The 17,215-nt window shown below is 46.3% G+C and overlaps 3 protein-coding genes across 3 annotated transcripts; 2 read left to right on the plus strand and 1 right to left on the minus strand.

Annotated features, from left to right (window-relative positions):
* Positions 1–1,807: 1,807 nt before the first annotated feature.
* On the plus strand, positions 1,808–3,928 carry CSUI_005235 (uncharacterized protein). The gene is made up of 2 exons (XM_068065413.1): positions 1,808–2,408; positions 3,397–3,928. Exons 1-2 carry the CDS (start codon positions 2,116–2,118, stop codon positions 3,809–3,811), a joined length of 708 nt encoding a protein of 235 aa, XP_067922607.1. The 5' UTR covers positions 1,808–2,115; the 3' UTR covers positions 3,812–3,928.
* Positions 3,929–5,488: 1,560 nt separating this feature from the next.
* Positions 5,489–14,479, plus strand: CSUI_005236 (family upf0121 protein). The gene is made up of 9 exons (XM_068065414.1): positions 5,489–5,547; positions 5,804–7,533; positions 8,036–8,344; positions 9,006–9,307; positions 10,214–10,256; positions 11,673–11,815; positions 12,960–13,006; positions 13,645–13,709; positions 14,164–14,479. Exons 2-9 carry the CDS (start codon positions 7,384–7,386, stop codon positions 14,254–14,256), a joined length of 1,152 nt encoding a protein of 383 aa, XP_067922608.1. The 5' UTR covers positions 5,489–5,547; positions 5,804–7,383; the 3' UTR covers positions 14,257–14,479.
* A 758-nt stretch (positions 14,480–15,237) lies between these two features.
* On the minus strand, positions 15,238–16,911 carry CSUI_005237 (uncharacterized protein; the record flags this gene model as incomplete). The annotated part of the gene is made up of 1 exon (XM_068065415.1): positions 15,238–16,911. One exon carries the CDS (start codon positions 16,909–16,911, stop codon positions 15,238–15,240), a length of 1,674 nt encoding a protein of 557 aa, XP_067922609.1.
* Between the last annotated feature and the right edge of the window lie 304 nt (positions 16,912–17,215).

The raw sequence follows: 17,215 nt of genomic DNA on the forward strand, positions 1-17,215 counted from the left end.
AGAAGGAGAAAGGAAAAGAGAAGAAGAAGGTATTGTTCTTTTTACCCTTGGGAGAGCCGTTCGAACTAGGAATTTGCATGCCTCCTTAACTGCATGCCGTTGATAGAAAGGATACCTACCCACATACACCACATACACATTCTTGTAAGAAAGATAAGAAGAGAGAAAGCGGTAAGACCCAGAAACGTAGATGAAGAAGAAGAAAAGAAGAGACAAGAGGAGAGAAGGAATTGATGAATCAAGACCTCTAAATAACATGTAGACTGCTAAACGTACACAGATGAATCTCAAGATCTATCTCCTCCATAGTGAGCGACTTCTCTACATGTGAGACATAGACAAAGTTTAAGAAGGACTCTCTAACGGACACGACTCTATCTCTATCTCTCTCTCTGTCTTGTTCTGTCTTTATCTCTCTGAAGAAACCTACAAAGATAGATCATCTATCCACTTCGGATCAAGAGAAGAAGAATAAGCACGCTGTAAGGTGATAGGTCTTTCTTCTCCTTCTTCTTTCTGTTTTCCTTCTTCTTTTTCTCTTATGGTATATAAAGGAGAGTCCATATGAAGGACCGTCCTTCCCACTTCCTCCCCTCTCTCTCTCTCTCTAAGACCACTAGAACACCTCATCTCCATTCTTTCTCTTTCTTTCTGTCTGCCACGAATAGACAAAAAAGACAGAGAAAGAAGACGCGAGAAAAGAGAAGAAGATGACGATGATAGAGAGAAAAGAAGAACAGAAAGAAAGAAAGAACAGTTGGCTTAGAGAGATGTGGCGAACTGACCCTCCTAGTTGGAATTCGGAGCAAAGGAAGACTGGCGGTTCCTCTCTGCTAGAAGAAGAAGAAGACGAGCACCGAGCGATAAGAAGAGCTATCAACCTCATCGCTCAAAACATCTCATACAGACAGACAGAGACAGAGAGAGATAAATAGAATCGATGAAAGAAAGAAAGAAAGGAGAAATGAGGGAGAGAGAAAGAAAGAGAGAGAGAACGAAGGGAGAGTCAGAGGGGTGAGTCTCCTTGTCTTGAAGAAGAGGGGGAAGGCAGAAATAGCCAAGGATGGTGGGTATGTATGACTGTATATGTATATATATGTACATATGTATGTATATATTGTATATGCATACATGCAGACGTAGAGAGATGTATATGCGTAGATTGTCTAGGACACGTCTCTGTGTCCTCCTGTCATCTTCTTTTTAGTGAAGAAAGGATCGTTCGAGTTAGCGAAACAAGCAGAGAGAAAAGCTCTTGGTAGTGAAGGGTAGATGCAACTTGGTCCAGAGGAAGAAGATAGAGAAGAGGAGTCCGAAGGAATCTTCTTGAAATAATGGAGTGTCGCGACTGACGGAAGAATATCTACTTCTTCTTTTTCTTCTTCTTTCTTTTTCTGGAAGAATCCCTTTTCGAGTCGATGAAGGGAGAGAGAGAGGCAAGAGGAACGAGAAGAAAGAAGGAAATCTCTCAAGAGCTAATGTGGATCATTATGAAGTTCTCCGAGACAACAGAACAACAACGAGAACCTTCTCCGATCAGGGAAGAAAAGGAGGAAAAGAAAGACAGAGAGGAGGACAGAAAGAAGAGATATCGGCGAGAGAAATTTTTGACTACCTCAGAAGAAGCGAAACCTTTCTGAAAGAAAAGGAGAGAGCTTTGATCTGTTTCTTCTTCATTCATTTGAACTCTCCGAGGGGTGTCTTGGACTCTCAAGACAAGGGAAGAAGAATCGAAGAAGCAAGAGTAATTGCACGAGGTATGAACAAGTTTCTTTTCTTCTCTTCCTGCATGCAGTCTTGGTTTGATACAAGAGCGTTCTGTTTCTTCTTTCACTCTCTGTTCTTTTTCTTTCCTCTGTCGTCTTTTTCTTCTCTCCAAAGCCCTGTTCCTTGGGGTTCTTGCTCTCTTAGTCTCTCTCTGGGGAACCCTCATCTTCTCTCCCTTCTCCCGCTTGATCGAACTCCTCAGGCAAAGCCCCGGTTCGCTTGCCGGTATCTTCTTTCTTGTCCGCCTCTTCTTCTTCTACGTCTTCAACTCTTCTTCCTCCTCTCCTTCTTTCTTCTCCATTCTTTCCAGCCTTCTTCTTCTTTGTCTTCTCGTCTCTTACTTTCAACATGTTTCCTCCTGGATTTCCCGTGCTCCTTGAAGAACTTGTCACAGCCAAGACACCGAGAAACCGTAGCGCTCTTTCTTCGTCTTCTTCTTCTTCTTTTGAATCTCTTCGTCCTTCTTCTTCTCCTCCTCGTTGTCCCTCCTCACCCTCTTCACGGACAGTCCGAGTCATTGGGTCTCCTATCTGTTTTCTCCCTATATCGAACTGCATTCTTCTCCGTGGCCTTCTCGATCGGAGGTTTTCTCCGGGCAAACAAGTGCAATCTTGTCCTAGAAAGATCCTCGTTGATATAGAGTAAGTTGTCCTTTCTTTTTTGCGATGTCTCTGTTATGACTTACGACGCTATGAACTCAACCCGACTCTGTCTGCGTGGAGGCGGGAGATGACGCGAGAAGAGGGATGGCTTGCCAATCCGCTATACAGTTGATCTTCATCTATGTAAATCGTGAAGGGGAGAGCGACTGGAATCGATTCAGTTACTTATTGCAGATGCGTTGAAGTTCATGTATTCTCCAGATCGGACGTTTAAGGGCGCTCTATCTATCTATCTAGCTATCTATCTATCTATCTTTAATCTATCTGTCTATCTACCTTTATTGTATCTATCTCTTGATCTATCTATTTCTATTCATCTATTTATCTATCGGTCTATCTGTAATCCGTGCGCATATCTCTTTGTTGAGTGTATTTATCAATGTGTCTCTTGAGTCGATCGATGCAGTTGGGCCCATGCACCTGTCTGTCTGTATGTACACCTCAGTATGGTGGCTACTTGAGAGGAGGAGACGAAGATAGAAAGACAGGAAGTCAACGTTCACAAAAAAAGAGAAACAAGACCAAAGAGGGAAAGAAGAAAAGAAGGAAGGAGACAAGATCATTGGATAAGGATGATTGCTTTACTCATCTGAAAAGCTCAAGGTCTCGCGTGGTTTATTCTCAGTTCACTCGGAGTAGGACTCTCTCGATCTTCGATAAGCAGTCTTCTTGAGAGAGATGTCAGATTATGATAAGAGGAAGAAGAGTACCAGATATAGCTTCTTTCTTTCTTGGCCTTGATACTTGGGCTTAGGAGAGAGTCTTCCTTTCCCTTCAGGCACTATCTTCCCTTCTCTTCATAGGAAACGAATCGAAAGAGTCACTTAGCTAGTAGGGATGCATGAGAGCTTTTTGATAAGCAGGTCTTCTGCCTTGAGGGATGGCTTTCCTTCTCTTTAGACTCTCTTTGAAATAACAAAACTTCACGCTTTTTGCGGTTGATCGATCGATTGATGGATTTCTTCAGGTGGCTCCCTCCTTCTATCTTTACAGGTTTAGGTGTATGTACACCTGAACCACAGGGGAAAGGAAGGAGAGAGACCAACGGCGTCCCGTTACTTCAAGTTATAGGAGAAGTGTCATGTATTTCTCTTGCCCTTCTTCCTCAAGAAGAAAGAGATTTGATCGGTCAACTCGAACAAGAAGAAAGAGAAGAAGAGCAAGAAGAAAAGAAGAGTGAGATTTCTTCTCGCTTGCGTGGAGATGGGGTGAATGGCTCTTTCTCTCCGGGCTTAGATCATACTAACGAAAAGAAGGAAAAAGAGAAAGACAGTGATAACTCCATGATCTTATTGAAGGCACGTATGTGTCGAAGAGTTGATGGTCTTGATTTTCAGCTGTATGTACACTCCATCCAACTTCTCCGGGGCACTCTATCATAGAGAAAGCGAGAAAAAGCTTTTTCTGTCTACTGCCTCTCTCGTCTTCTTTATCTTCTATCCTGCCTTTCTTCTCAGGAGATTCTTTTCTTCATCAAACACCCCTCTCAATTCCTGTCTTTTATCTTTTCCATACATCTCTCCGTCTTCCATACACGCGTTTCCTTCTTCATATATACATGTAGATATATATACTATTTCTCTCCCTCTGTACATATATACTCTTTATACATATATATTCTTTCTCTCTGAATATACACTCTGTGCATGTATACGTTTATTTACATGTATATACACTGTTTCTCTTCACACGTGTATATTCGTACATGTATGCATGCAGTGAGATAGAAGCTTCATGGGGTTTCGTCAACACAGGGGTAGAGTGTCTATCCATGTGTTTTAAATAGCTAGGTAGGTGCATCTGATCGAACAGTTTCTCAAAGACTCCTTTCTTTCTCTTTTCCTTCTTTCTCATCTGTTTTGTTTCGCTGCCTGCGTCTGTTCCTCCCTTTTTCTTTTGGGAAGTGCCTTGTAATGAACTTGAATTAGAAACGAATTAAAACATGTTTTTTCTTCTGTTACATTCTCTTGAAAGAAGATGGGGAAAGCGAAGAGCGAATCAGAAAAGGGAGAAATAGGCGCGGAACTGGATGGCAAGAACGGAATTCTCTTTCGCTGACTCCTCTCCGTGTTAGCAGCAGATGAGGTGTATGTACAGCTCGAATGAGAGAAAAAGAGACGCATACTTTTTCTTGACCTGAAAGGGGAGCTGTCTGTATCTTCTTCCTTACTATCTCTCTCCAGTCTATCTCTCTTTAACATATCTATCTATCTATCTAGTCTTTTCCATCCTTCCCGGAAGAGAGAATACTTTCTTCTTTCTACAAAGAACGAATCAAGGAAGCCACTTGGGACCCGGCTATCACTCGCCCAGGAAACGAAGAGAGAGAAAGGTAGAAGAGACGTGTTTTACCTCCAGTCGAGAAAGGCCATTCAAAGCGACAGAAGAGTTGACAGTTTGAGAGATATGCAGACAATAGAATGGTCATGAGTATAACAATAGAGCTAGCACTAGGTGCACAGACTCCCTCTAAGGAGAGACCGGTATCTAAGCATAGACGCCTGATAGACAGTGGAAAGCCTCCCAGAGAAGGTGTAAGAGGACGGTGTAGATTCGTTCTGTCTCTCGATGTTTCTCTTTTCCGACTCTCTCTCTCTCTTTTTCTTCTTTTCTGTCTTTCTTCTACTAGGTCCTCGTGTGCCGGGGAGGGGAGAGCAGATCGAAAAAGAAATGAAGAAAAAGAGAGGAAACAAGATAACTCGCAACCGCTAGAAAAGAGAAGCTATGTAGAAAGTGNNCACTTTCTACATAGCTTCTCTTTGATGGGGTGTACATACACCTTGAGTCTCCTATCAGAAAGACAGTTCATCTCTAAGATCATCAATACCGAGGCTCCCTTAGTTGGGTCTCTTTTTCACTTGTTCTTTCTTGATCTATCTATCATTCGTATCGGACACGCGTATATCTCAGTTCTGCGGGATTTGCTAGATGTAACTAGCCATCGTAAAGGGTAGAACAGGGAGACAGAAAGATAAGACGGCCAGAAGAGAAGTGAAGCCTTATCTCTCGCCTTGGGTCACCACCACGGGGGGGAGGCGTCCTGATCAAAAGAGGGTGCGGCAGATTCTTCGATGGAGAAAATCTCTGACTACACAGGAGAGTTCAGCTAGGAAAACAGGTAAGAGAAGAGTAGAAATGGACCCACGAATCGTAGAGCGTACGGTTCTCTTTCCTTTCTCCATCATTCTGAGAGAGATTTCGTTCTATCATCTAGCGCCGATCCATTTGGACAGACGGTTCGAACCAAGCAACTATCCAGTTACTGACTCTAAAGGTCTTCTTCGTCTTCTTACTTCCACACGGAAGATAATGCTTGTACTTTTTAACTGGCTATAGTTGAGATCGGATGTGCCTCCATACGTTGCGGTGTACAGACATCTGAGCCATGTGTGATACCATTTTCCACTTCCCGCCGAGGAAGAGAAAGAGAATCTCCCGTGATGAGTCCCGCCTTACGAAGGAATAGTCGCAAGACTTTCTATAGATAGGTGACAAGCAACACGACAGATATTTCGTCAGCAAGAAGATGAGAGAAGGTATGAAAAGGAGGAAAGGGAAAGTGAAGGAATAGATGAAGGGAAGAGAGATGGAGTCAAGCATCGTCAAGAGGAAGAATCAAGAAGAAAGAAAGAAAGATGGTGTCTTTCCTACGGCACAAACGCAGGCCCTGTCTTGAGATACAGATGTCTGGTATGTGTGAAAACAGAGATACGAACGTCGTCATCGATCATCCAGCGTACATACACCTCCTTTTCCCTCAACCCTCCGTCCACTCTTCCTTTCTGAGGCAAAGACGCTTTTTCTTCTTTTATTCTTTCTTTGCTATTTTCCTTCATCTTCTCTTGAAGCTCTTTGGTCTTTGATCGGAGGACACGCCTCTTCTTCCTGTCTTCCTTTCTCAGGGTCTTCACACACTTTTCTCTCTCTCTCTTAGTAAGGAACATCTTGTGTTCTTTGAATCCTTCCCGGTATCTTTCTTCTATTTCAAGTGTATAGTCGATCACGGCGGGCTTTCTCTCTTTCTTCATCTTCTAAAAGCCACGTGAAATACCTTTGCTTTGATCTCTTCTTTCTCTCTCCCTTTCTGTCTCTTTCTCTGCTATCTCCTTTCTTTTTCTTCTTGAAGACATGCCAAGGGACCCTTTGAGAGACACTCCCGAACCCTTGTCATTTCTCATCTACCCTCTCAAGCCTTCCCTTTCTTCTCTAGCTGGCCTCTCCATCGTCTTTGCTTCTTTCTAGCTAAAACACCTAGTCATCTTTAGTCGCAGTGCTGTCCCTTTTCTGTCTCCTCTATCTACCAAGCCGTTGTCGCTTTTTTATCTGCTAACGACTTGTCTTTTCTCCTCCGTCACAGGAATCTCTCCCTTTTCTTCTTTCCAAGAGACCAGCAGTTTCTTTTCAACTCCTCCTCGTCTCCTTTCCTAGATCTCCTCTTTCTTTTTCTCCGTAGTATCTCTATGAGTCGAGGAGGTGTGCGTACACCGCACCCACCAAGTCTCTCCCATATGTGTGCCTGTCCGAAAGATCTCAGAAAACCGATTCCCCTCTTTCCTCTGCCTTGAAGATTCCCCACCTTAAGCATCGAACTTCCTTCTCTCTTTTCTCTTGAAAGAGAACAACGGATCTCAAAGAGCAAACCGAGTTCCACACAAGAGACCGGGGAGAACGACCTTTCATTTCCTTGCGCTCCATCTCCCCTTCCCGATCTCGCGCTATCCTCTCCCGAGAACTAGCTATTCGATCATTCTAGATCTCTTTCTTTCTGTCCGTCGAGTAGTTCAGCATCGAGACAGAAAGACACTCGCTTTTGCTCCCAATCCCATTTCTCCCTCTGTCTCGAGAATACTTCAGCAGACATCTGTTGGTGTTCTTCTTTTCTCTCCGAAGCTTATCTAGTCCTCTTATCCTTTCCACTCTTAGGAGTTAGATGCCTGAGTAGACCTATAACACAATGGTGGAGTTAAGCGAAGCAGATAAAGCTTTTCTTGCTTATGACTGGGGCCAGAGTAAGAAATGGCTTGAGTATTTCGACAGTCTCTATCCTACGCCTCCTGCTGATAAAGTTCTCAAATGGAAAAAGAAATTCTTCAAAGCACATGAGGTCTGTCTATCTATCTCTCTCTATCTATCTATCTATCTCTAGTCCATCTATGTTTGATCGGTCTATCTATCTACCTTCTTGGACTTCTTCTTTCTCATGTCTTTCTTCTCCACCTTCTCTTGCTTTAGTCGCATGTCTTTCGGACTTCTTCCTCTCATGCTTCTTTTCCTCTTCCTGTCGTTTCTTCTGTTGAATTTCTCTCTCTTCTCTTGTTTTCTGTATTCTTCTGCTTCATAAACGATACTCGAAGGATGTCAATGGTCTGTATCGATGGTCTTGATGAGTCGCCACATGTGAGAAGTTGTCTTCTTTCATTCCCCTCAACGTGTCTGAGGTGTATGTACACCAATGAAAAGAAGGAATCTCCCACTTCGTCTCAACGGTGTAGATATGCATCCGTGGTCTTTCCCGACCGATTACTTCTTCCTCCGAAACACGGAAGGGGGCATGTCTGATATCTGTTGTATCTTTCTTTCTTTTTTTCTTTTCTTTCTCTTTTCAGAATCGAGACTTCGATCCTAATTCCCAAGCTCTGGCTGAAGCCCTAGGAGAAAAGCCGTCTTCTCCCCCGTCAGCATCTACATCTTCTTCCCCATGGAGATCGTCAGGTTCATCTCCTACAGGAGGAGCTGGGAGCTCTTGTCCCTACTCTTCGTCGTCTTATCAAGGGAGTTCTAACGTCCCAGGCACGGTCCGTGCATCTTTTCTACGTCATAAAGTTTTCCCCCTTCTCTGTCTCAGCGGCTTATTCTGTGGCTTGTGCTTCACACTCACCGGTCTATACACTCGACTCGACTCGACGCAAAACAGCGTAAGCCAATAGGACTTCCCTAGCACAAACTGACCTAGATAGTCGGTAGATAGAAAGATAGTAGATTACAAGACAGAGACATAAATAGACAGATCAAAGGTAGAGAGATAGACAGGTGACACGTGCCTACTCTCTCTCTATCTATATATATACATATGTGGTATATGTATACAGCTACATATGATGAGTGTTCCTGTGTAGATGGGGCCCATTGTGCAAGGGGAGAAAGATAGACAGGGAGGTCTCCTGATAGGTGGGCATCGAGTGAGGGAGGTTCTGTTTTCTGCAAGAGAAGAGCCGGTGATTCTATTTCTCTTCCTGCCTCGCCTCGGTGGAGTATGTCAGTTCTTGCTGCTGTTGTCGGGGAGAAAAAGTCTCCAGAGTTTGACACCTTATAGAGGAGAAAAAGATACAGTCTCTCTCGATGACTCCGAGGTTGCTTTTTCCTGATAGTCACCTACACACGTATACATATAGAGAGAGAGAGAGACAGCTGTATAGATAACCAGCCACGTAGGTGTGTATGTACATATGTATATATATACATACAGCTGTATAGATATGTTTATGGATGTATGTATGTCTATACATATATATAGGGGTCTGTGTACTTCCTCTCTTTCCGTGTGTCTTTGTCTGTGTCTCTTTTGACATTTTTCAGTCGTTGTCTCTGTTAGGGCTTTGGCTCTTAGCTGCTTCTTTTCTTCTTCACCTCTTCATGACCTTAGGTTACCCCCCGATTCCTTCTCCTCTATCCCTTCAAGCTCTTGCTTTGACTCTTGGACCGTACATACAGCGGGCAGCCTACTTAGACTCCGTGCATGCGTTGTCTTACCTTCTCTTTACTATAGCACTACCTCCATCATTTGCTCTCTACTTGTCTCCATCTCTATCTTCTATACTTATCTGGGCATCTCTTCTACAAGACCCCACAAGTAATGGCATTCCAGCTCTCATCAAAAAGTAAGATTTCCGTCACATTCTTCCTTTTCCTTTTTATTCTTCTCTTCCTTTCTGCCTCTTTTTAAGGACGTCTCCTGGATGTCTTCTGGAGGTGTTTCTCTCTGTGTACCTATCTTGCCTTCTCTCGTTAAGCTTTTTCTCTTCGACTCGCTTCCTTATTTGTCGACCTATCTACTGGCCATCTCTCTGTCTATCCAAGTATTCTCCTGTCTAGCTAGCTAGGTGTCTATACATGGGGAATTGATGTCTTTCCGTCACTCTGTTGTCCGGTAACCCTTGGCTGGTCTCATCTCTTCTTTCTCGAGTGTGATATACACAGTCGTCCGTTGATACGCCGCTGTGTTGATAAGAAGAGAATGAGAGAAAAAAGCCTTCTTCGCTGGTTTCTCTTTCTCTTCCAATTGTTTCCGATAGCATCCGCAAATAGTCTCTTTCCCTTGGCACAAAGGAACGACACCATTTGGAAACTAGTCTTCTTAGTGCTATTGTGGGTGACGGGATCAGAGACAGGGCTAAGAAGGAAACCACCTGACGCTATCGCTCTTTCTTGCTCTGTCTCCGGGTGTACATCTATGTTATTTACCACTTTCGGGGCAGACTGCGCGCGTGCTGCTTGTGTTGGAGTTCGCAGTCGTCAGATAATGAGGTTCAGGGGCCACGCACAGAGAGACATGCAGCTAGTGAAGACGATAGGAAGGAAAATGTACAACTGTGAAAGAGGGAGAGAGAGATAGTGTCGGGTGGCTTTGTCCTTTTACAGAAGAGACTGCCAGGGCAACGTCGCAGGCAAAGGTCGGGTTTGACCCTGCAGCTGCAACGTGAGGGAAATTTCATGAAGAAAAAAGACCCTTAGCTTCTCTAGAATAAGACGTTTCTCGGCGGTTGTGCGTGTCTTCATGCCTGCAGCAATCGCTTCATTCACACAGGCGTCTCAAAGATACAATCTAACGTAAGCTGGGAAAAAGTCAAGGAAGGATGTATACATGTGTGTATGTAGAAAGAGGTGTACGTACTCGAGTGCAGGTGGTGGCCAGGACGACTCAGACGGGGGAGAGGGAAAGAGGGAGGAAATTGCAGAGAGGAGAAAACTTTTCTATGATGTGTAGTGGCACATTTCAGTCAGCGCGGTGATGTACTGATAACCTCCACACAGTTGTATACGGTATGGAGATATGTACGATAGAGAGAGTTATATAGGCATGGGCAGGTAGGTCGGGGTACCTAGATAGACTGTTACAACACCGAGGCGACTGTCCACATACACTCAACTTCTGGTCGAGGGGGAACTTAGGAAGACATTAGGAATCGTCTGTTCTTTTCTTATATATGATTAGCTTAACCCGGCCTCCATTGACTACCCAGATAAACAGTCAAGTCGTGAGATAGCCACGCATAAAGACACCGTCAGCTAGCCGGGAGCAGTTACACAGTCGGACAAAAACAGATAGCCAGACACGCGTAGCTACCCAGATAGAAAGGCATGGGTAAGCAGACACTGTCGAGTAGCCAGGCACGGATATAGCGAGATGTTGCTCGCTAGGTATATAACACTGGCTGGCCAGACCCAGGGGAGTAATCAGACCCAGGCAAATAAGCCTACAGCTAAATAGCCAGGTGCAGCCGGCTACCCAGAGTCCACGTGGCAGCCGGAGAGAACGGCACCGGACAGCCTGATATCGAGCGTCTCCACGTAGCCAAGCGCACAGATACCTGGGCACATCCGGCTGGTCAACCACAGCTAGATAGCCGGACACGGCGAAATAGCTGTACTATCAAACAGCTAGACAGAGACAAATAGTCAGATACGCAAGCCGGTGCTGCCAGAAGTCAGACGAACAAACGCAGTCAGGTAGCAAGATAGCGACCAATTTCAACCCAGGCGGGAGTATGAATATGCATCAGAAAACACAAGAACTCCTAACACCAGACATTCGGCTTCAGAAGTGCTTAGAGAACTGAAGAGAAAGTAAAAGAACAACGGGCAATCGGTCACTTACTCGCGAACCCGCTTTGCTAGGAAGGCATTTTGTCTTGTAAGGAGATGTGGGTCGGTTTTCGTCCGTCATCTGTGTATTTTCCAACTGTTTTCGTTGCAAGACAGGTGAGAAAGGGAGATCTCTTTGTTGTTCATGAAAGTGTATTGGTTCCTGTCTGTCTTTCAATAATGCATGACGGTAGAGTAGACACTAATCAGCAGCACTGTGAGACGCCCTCATCGCATATACATCCTTCGCACGTGTCGATGTGCACGTGGTGAGAAACACAAGAAGAGACTCATGTGACTTTCTTAAGAGACTGATGTCTCTTATCTCATGGCTAGCTATGCTCCTCCTTTATGTGCGTTTCTTGTTCTTTCCACGTGTAGAGAATGAGGCTGTTACAGTATCGAGCTGACGTTGAAGTTTTCCTCGGGTTGCTGTTTATCGTCTCGCGCATCGTCACTTTGGATCTTTCCTTGTCCAATAGCGTATTCCCGGCGCTCATGTACATACACCTCCTTCGACTACGGTAAGATCGCTGAATACCTACCGCCTCTTTCTTCGCGGAATCGCACCCGGACCAATTTCCCAACCTACAAGAAATTAGACTCCTCCTGGTACTCTCTACGATCACGCCACACTATCTAGGTTCATCTTCACACTCCCGAGGAATGCTGAGCACTGCCTACAATCCATGAGGGTGATATAGAGAAAGAGAAGATTAACTACCTAGATGGTATATGTGGCCTTTCTGATGGTTTCCAAATGAGAGGGATTTTCTATCAATTTAATCACAGTGCCATAAATGATTTCTGAATATCTAAAAGATAAATCGAAATTCACTATGATGAGCGAGAAGAACAACTCGACAGGGTTTGTCTGTGTATTTGTTCAGTTTCGTTGTCTTCAGTCGGCAGTTACACCCGTTGAGAAATCGAAGCTATGTCTGTGTATATCTCTTTCCTTACTTCTTCTTTTCGCTTTGGTTCCATGGCTGGGGCTTCACCATAGAAAGGTGCTAGGCTGAGCAGTGTGTGTGTATCATTCCATGATTTCTTAGAGTTGCCGACGTTGCTGCAAGCTGTGAGCGTGAGGGGCGCATGCAGTAGTCGAGATGACGCACCATGAAAGCTCTCGAGGAAAGATGGTGGCGCGGGACACTCCTTGAGGTTCCGTTTGTATCCTGTTAGGCATTCTTAATATGCAAGACACCCACTAGAGCTTCCGTAACTACCTGCACCCGAGTTCCTATATCTTTATGAAAAAGGTATCCCAGATAATACATCCTGTTCATTGAACACAAAGAAAGAAGTTAGGTAGGCCCAGATCACCGAAAGACTTGCCCGTTCCTTTTCCCCACTTTCTGATATGAGGAAGGCGGAGGTCGATCATGTGGACGCCATAGAGAACACCTGTCTAGCTAACTGTGGAATTTTACTCGGGAGGTTCTTTACCGGTCGCCTTTCAGGAGAACTCTTCGCGGCCAGAATCAGAACATGTATATACATGTGGTCGGGCTCTCTTGGTATGGATAGCTGCAGATCCAGAAGTCACGGAAGTCCGTTGCTTGGTTTCTATAGCTAGCTCGTTGTCTATCTTTGGGTGATGGGTATTGTAGGAGCAAGAAGTCATTTACAGGATTCTGATTTCTCTTGTGCTGCCCTGATCTTCAGGCACGCCACATGCGGCTTTACACATACCACATGCCGTCGTATTGATGGTAACCAACTAAGAGACAGTAGAGAAGAAAGACAAGCGATGTTTGTTCTTCTCTCTCGTTCTGAAGAGAGAGACCTAGGAAAGCAAGAGACTGAGAGGATTACCGCCATCCGTTGAGAAATACACAGTTCTTGTTACCATCGTCGGACGCTAAGACATTACCAACATCATACGACTCCTGGGAGTCAAGTATACGTGTACACCTGTCTAAATGTATATATATATATGTATGTTTGTAAACGTGTGTACACACGTAGATTTGTACAAGACGTTTTCCCGACGGTGGCAAGAGCTGGAGTTTCAACCCTGTGTGAGTAAGTAGGCATTTCTTTTTCTACTCCTTTCTGTGGGTACCTGATGCTGTCACCTTCTGTATCTCATGAGGAGAACCTGCTTTGGCACTGCGTGAACGATAAGCCTGACCTCCCTCCCTCACTCACGCGTGACAACTGATAGGAACAATGCTCTCCAATGAACACGGATGTAGTGGTGTTGCTCGGGTGACTGTGATGATGGATCTTGCTGTTCACAAATACGTGCTCAGGATCAGTACGATGTGAAACAGTCTTTTCTTCTTGTTTCACGTGTCTCCGTGTTCTCTTGGAAATCTGTTGTGCTACTTGTCCGTTTTACGTGCAGCTTTCTTCACTCGGATTGTCACCTCTCCATCTTGTCCAGCATTCGTGGGTTCACTTTACGGCCGGGTAAGTGAGCTGGTGCATGAGGCGTCGGGTTTCTGGTGCTCTCACATATCTAAGGATGGACGGCATGCAAAAGAACAGTCTTGAAGTGTCCAGTCCGCTTTACAGATTCTTCCTGAGAGGTTCATAGAGTTCCGCTAGCCTCGAGAAATGACTGCAGCTGCCTTCTCGTGAAGGAACTACACAAAGGGTACAATAGATACTCTTTTCTTGCGAGGAAAGGCAGTCCGAATTGTGTTACGGAAGTATCGTCGCTTGGGTTGAAGGGTGGGTTCCAGGCGAATAAGAATGTAGAGGAACTACGAAAGGAGGATATTGGTGAAGCCCGAGCCACTTTCTATAACGTGTGCTTCATCGGAAAAGATGGTTAAAATCTAAAGGACTTCACCGTCATGTTTTCTGGCCGGGCAATTTCCCTAAGGGCTACTGTTTCCTGCTTCGATGCGTCTCCTTGCAGGTCCAAGCAATCTGTCGATATGTAATTAAGCCTCAATACCCTTCTTCGACAACGGGTGAAGCAGCTAGTCAGCAGCGGTGTGTGATTCAGTAATCTGAAGACGTAGTGTTGGCGGTAACTGTCGCTGTTGTTCTTATCGTTATAAGATCCCCAGCCATCTCACGTTTGATTTTTCTTGAAATACCTCCTTTCCTTTTACCTGTTTGTCGGTGATGGATGAATTTTCGTCCGGCAGTCGCTCGATTCGAGTGGGTTGAAAGACACGTTCCTATCTGTGATGAACGTCTTTCAAGAACTTTTGGTTCAATTCCTTCAACAGAGACGTTAACATCCCACCTGGTGGCGCCTTCTCTCGGCCCCCAAGCAAGGCTCTCTGCACGGGCCGTGAGTGCTCGCAATCATCGACCACGCTCACGTCGACGTCATTATCTCTCTGACATGGCTCTCAAAAAATCGGCCCTATGGAGATACCTTGCATGTGCCTCACTGACAGCGTGTAGAACGAGGCTGACTTAATTTCTAATTCGGTTACGCAGAGCTGGCACACGACAGGAGTGTTAGACCGCTCATCGTTACTAGTTCGCTCCTGCGCCGCGTTGGTGCACCGGAAGGCTGTCAAAAACTGCTGTTGGAAGGATCGTTGCACAGCCACCCAACCCTGTGATTGCGCTGTCACACGGGCATTTAGAGAGTTCGCTGTTCTCTATGGGAATGTACCCTCCGCGTTCCTGACAATCACTAGCACTAGTGAGCTTTGACCATCCTTGAACATGCCTGTTACCTCTTTACGTGGTGTCTGGGACGGCCATTGCAGCTGTACGCAAACATATGCGTCGGGGACCGACAGTTTGAGCGTGCGAAACACACGCCAACAGTGGGAGCTGTTGCGAGGGAACTCTGCTTTGGATCGTGGTCAGTATTTGTCAGTAGACCTGCCGTTACAGAAAGCAGTATCCTTTGAAGTGCAGGAGGTTTTGTTCAAGCGCTTTAGAGAACCGAGACATGCAGAAAGGAACAAGCCAGTGGGCGGTTTAGCCCAAGTAAGAACTCGACATTTGCGGGTCAAAGAGGACTCTACATGTGGGATGACAGTCCCGTGCCTGTTGCACCAGTTGGTCGTTCAATTTCAGGAGAAGGACGGACAGCAGATAACATTGCACTTGTTGGCGTAAACGGTCGATCCTGTGGACCGTGCTGACAGCTGGCAAACTTCATCAAACAGCACCTGCTCGGACTTTTCGTCTCGCCGGCATACAAGTTGGCTCCGTCCGAGGAACCAGGGCCACTGTCTCCTCTGCTTGGGGAACATGGAAAATGCGTGCTTTGTGACCGGTGAGGAGCCCGCTGAGAAACTACCTGACTTCCGTCGTTCACTCGCCGCGAAGAACCGACTGGCGAACAACACAACCATGTAGATTGTGATGTCAGAGGTCTGCCAGTATTGTGAACGCGCATATGACTTTCATGCTGCACCGGGGCTCTACGGGCGAAACCGCCCGATGAGCAATCCGCATCCGAGCTGGGACCGAAAAGTGACTCAAGCCTACTATACCCTCCCGGTGCATCCGGTGGCCTGCATTCTTGAAGTGGCTCATGAAGACCATATCGGTGTTTCGGAGGTGCCGGGTCAGTAGCAAGCAGCGACTGCAATAAACTGTCTTTCCTGTTTTCGCTCTGTGAAGCTGGACAACGGAGCGACGGGTGCCAACCTGGATCACCGGCTGTCGGACCGAGACCACACGAGTAAGCTGACTGACTGTGAACGGTTGAGTCGGAGCGGACATTGGGTCTCCTTTCGTCCGCTTGCCAGCTTGACGTGCAAGAGCCACCCTGCGCTCGAAGGAGAGTCGGCGAGGGCTTGTTGACTCTAACTGGCCACGGGGGGAGCCCGAACTGCTGTCGGATATGTATGTCGCTGTAGATATCAGACAGCTTCTGACGGCTTTTTTGCCCTAGGATGTTTATCCGCGTTTGAAGACGGGATGCTAGCCGCAGTGACGACTCCAACTTTTCAGTCAGCTTGGCGTAGACCCGCCTTGCATACTCGACTTGACACTCCTTGCTGGCAGGCAAAGACACACTGTGCGATGAAGATCCTTGCGAGAGTTTGTGGGCCAGGTCCTGAGCCTGTTGTAGACTGGCATGAAGTCTCTCACTCTCCAGCTTCAGAGACTTAAGACCCTTGAACACCCCGTCGAGCTGTGCAGGCACAGTGGCCCCTTGTGCGGTTGCTTGTGGCGTGTCGTACCCTTCTCTTCTTTGGTGTCCCCGTACCCGTCCATGTTTCCGGCTTCTTTCTTTCCTTCCTTGCGGACGTGTTATTGTGCTTTGTGATGAGATGCTTGCTTCGTCGGGTTGCAGCTTTTTCGTCTCTATGGGAAGGTCCGCGTCGACTGTGAAAGCGTTCCGGCATGAGACGACAGAATCAATGCTGGCTCGATTGTAGAAGAATCGACGTTGGTTACCGGATGGGACTGAGCGCGCCTGCTCGTCACCGTGACACGCGTGTGGCAACGTAGTAGCGGTTATTCGTCTGTCCACCGCCGCAAGAGTGGTTTTCAAACATTCAATGCTTCTGTAGCTGTCACGGCTGATTTTGTCGATGACGCTCTTGAGCTGTGCGGCGCGCTCGGCCGGATCCGGAGTCCAGTCTTCAGGATTCTCGTCCGGGGGGGCTGAATCGTCACAGGTAGCAGGTGTGTCGCACCGAGAGTACGAAGGGAGGCGGTGGCAGCTGAAGGCATCCATCTCCCTGCTGTAAGTGACCTAGGTAGCCCACCCGTCAATCATGATCCGTCCAGCGACAGTGAATACTTCGGAAGACAGGGCAACTCCAGTTTGCATATAACTCGCGACTCCCGAGGATTGTAAAGGTCGAGGCTATCTACGTTGCGCCCGACGACTCAGGGCGGACACTATCTGTTCTTGCCAGAGTGTCAGACGGGACGAACAAAAAGACATTGCTGCTATCGTCAGTAATCCCTGACAGCCGAGCGCCAGCAGCTGCTGATGATCCACCATGCCGCTCTCTTGGCGACTGTGGTGTGCAGGT

The sequence above is a fragment of the Cystoisospora suis genome, assembly GCF_002600585.1.
Source record: "Cystoisospora suis strain Wien I chromosome Unknown contig_2530, whole genome shotgun sequence".
NCBI classification, from domain to species: Eukaryota; Apicomplexa; class Conoidasida; order Eucoccidiorida; family Sarcocystidae; genus Cystoisospora; species Cystoisospora suis.